Here is a 3,045-nt window from a genome sequence, read left to right as displayed (position 1 = left end):
GAAGAAAAGCTATTTCAATATCTTTATTTAACGAGTTGAATATTCTCGTTTCTACTTCAATTGATGGTGTTATTACGGGTATGTAAAGTTGGAGATTCGTTATTTCTAATTTTGCATCTGAACCATTCTCTCCAAAGAATATCTTATCATCGTTGATTTCTCTTTGTAGATGAATTTTATATGGTAACCCTATTGAAACTTTTCTGTGTTCCAACAGACCGAATAAAGGATATAATTTCCAATTTACGTAATTACCCCACTTATTATTCTCAACAATATTATTGTACTGAAGTACTCGTTTTTCAAATCCATGATTAGCTGCTCATGCTACTCTTTCTATCGTGTTTCGAGCAACAACTCTCACTCTATCTAAATCAGCATCATTTGCAACATTTCTTATCGGTTCTTTTAAAACACTTCCATCACCAACATCGGGTATCCAACCTGAGACTGAATCGAAGTCTTTAGGATATAAAACTGTTTTCAACATTGTGTCGAATTCCCCAGGGTGTTTAATTGTTTCTATCGGATTTGAACCAGCTTCCAAAACCATCTCGCTAAATAAAGATGGAAAGAAATTGTTTTCTAACGTTGTATTAGTTTGTGGAACTTGATTCTGAGTTCCATCTTTAATTTTGAAATCGCATCTGAAATAAGCATATGAAAGAAGCAACCAATTCGATAATGAATTTATTTCGAAGGTAATTCTACCACCATCATTCAATTGGGATTTAGAACCAACAGTCGGTGAGATGATAATATAATCCTCTTTTTTCTTGTTAAACGAATAACGAATCGGATCGTATAATCTAAAGATTGGATCTAGTATTTTATTTGCCATTTTTAAGGTTTAAGTAGAAAATTGTTTTTTCTTAAACAAGAGTTATCTCCCTTCTACATTATTTTAAAACCAGATGTTATTTTTATATAAGGGTATTTTTAATAATATGCTTTTTTTTGATGGAATGTAGGAAATTGATTGAAGGTGTTTTTTGGTGAATAGGGAGTTTAGCGTGTAAGAATTTATGAAATGTAGGATGTTTTATGAAATGTAGGATGTTTTATGAAATGTAGGATGTTTTGCTGTAAGAATTTATGAATTGTAGGGAGTTTAGGTCTTTTTTGGGAGCTTATATATTGGTCGCATTTTCCCCATGAAATGAAATGGAATGGGGAATCCCCATGCGACCAATCTATAAGCTCATACACTACTTTTGCTTCACTTTCGATTTACACAGAAAATTAGGTCAGGCAAGGTAATATACGCCCACTTCCAGCTTTGATTTTTAATGAAAATATTTGATAGTGCAGTAACAATCACCAGTATGAAGTATTCAATCTTCAGTCATGCACTTCTTTTGAACTTTTTGGGGTGATACTGAACAAACAAGTTTGGTCAAAATCCTGCAAGAATAGGACCTGAAGAGTGTTGAAGCAAAATATTGAATGCGTTTTCAAGAACAAGGTCAATAACTCATAATACAATAGTTTTCGATTTTCAATAGGGTTCATCCATCCGTCGAGAAGTGTGCCTTCTTGAGTGTTTAAAAATTGAACGTGTTTCAAGGAACAAGGGCAGTAGTAATAGTACACTTCTCTCCACACTACCGTAAATCTCTAAATACTTTCACTAAAGTATACGATCGAAGATAACTGGTGGTCTTTTTACACGTAACACCAGTTTAACAACAAGAGGGAATTCGTTAAAAACAGAAGCAGATTTGACACCTGCGGCGCACTATTCGAGCAATTTATGGTCGAATGACAGGAAGACCATTCGTTCGTTTTGGGAACAATCTCCACTCAGCCTCTGTGGTGGGCACCCACTGGATGATTGGAAAATTCAGTAACCTACGGTCCGACCCCTTTTGAATAAATCCTACGTATGCCACTGCCCCTGCCCCAAAAGCCATCTGCGCCCCTGGATTATACATATAGTAATACCGGAATTAACAAACATGAAATTTGTAATAGTGACGATGAAAATGAGCCAAATGTAGAGGAGAAAACTGATCTCCTACGCTTGGAAACACTAAAGAAAAACAATCTTCTCTTTTAGGTGAGTTCAAAAATCAGACTTAATTGAAATTAATGAATAGTAAATCTACCTTGATTGCTTCATGGATGAAAATGCAAAAATTTAATTCAAATTATAAAGAAAAATATCACAGTTCATGAATACTAAATAAAAAATTCAGAGCAGGATAAAATTGGAACACACGGATTGAAATAAAATGCCTTTTCTTGTGTCACCGATGTTTATAAAGGCCGTAATTTGATTGATTTGCACACTAGCAAATACAGACAACCATAGCCTTGGACAGAAAGTCTGTAAACAATATAGCTTATTACGTCTTTCTGTTGAGGACTGTGATTGTCTGTATCCAATCAAATGGCTGCATTCCATGATACAAGAAAGGCTATTATTGGAGTCATGATTAAATACTAAGTTCGTAATAACTTGATTGATGATGATGACCTGGAATCAGTAAAGCCTAGCTGTTATCTATACACATGTGTAACAATCTCTGGACTATCAAAGGATTGAATTGCTCTTCTTCTTTCCTCAATTCGAGGTACTTTAGACCAATCCATACTTGTATATAACATTAGAGATTTCTTCAGTCTTCTATCATTTACAGCTTCATCTAGTGAATCAAACACTACCCTGAAAATATTGATATTAAATGTGTTGTTAACAGAATAAATTTCGGGAGGAGAGGGATAACCCCAATTATTCCACAACAGTATTGTTCTCGATGTCATAACAAAGGTTCATAAAGATAGCTTGCCAGGCAAGGTAACATACACAAACTGGCAGCTATCAGAAATGCTATACAACAAATTTTCTTATATTCAAGGTCTTCAAAATATGATTTGTAGGCCTAGTTCAAAACACTAAATGTTTGACGTTACTAATCACAAAATATGCTTTAAAACATAAGGACTTCGCGATTAATGACAACGTAAACGCTTAGTTTTAGTGGAATTGAAAGAACCACAGACGTATGATTGGAAATTGGATTGATGCAAAATAATACTATC

The 3,045-nt window shown here is 34.3% G+C and overlaps 1 protein-coding gene across 1 annotated transcript; it reads right to left on the bottom strand.

Annotated features, from left to right (window-relative positions):
• Positions 1-322: 322 nt before the first annotated feature.
• On the bottom strand, positions 323-841 carry LOTGIDRAFT_176693 (hypothetical protein; the record flags this gene model as incomplete). Its single annotated transcript, XM_009056154.1, has 1 exon — positions 323-841. One exon carries the CDS (start codon positions 839-841, stop codon positions 323-325), a length of 519 nt encoding a protein of 172 aa, XP_009054402.1.
• Between the last annotated feature and the right edge of the window lie 2,204 nt (positions 842-3,045).

Source organism: Lottia gigantea (assembly GCF_000327385.1).
Source record: "Lottia gigantea unplaced genomic scaffold LOTGIsca_2649, whole genome shotgun sequence".
NCBI classification, from domain to species: domain Eukaryota; kingdom Metazoa; phylum Mollusca; class Gastropoda; family Lottiidae; genus Lottia; species Lottia gigantea.
The sequence above is the reverse complement of the archived record's forward strand: the minus strand, read 5'-3'. Positions and strand labels throughout refer to the sequence as shown.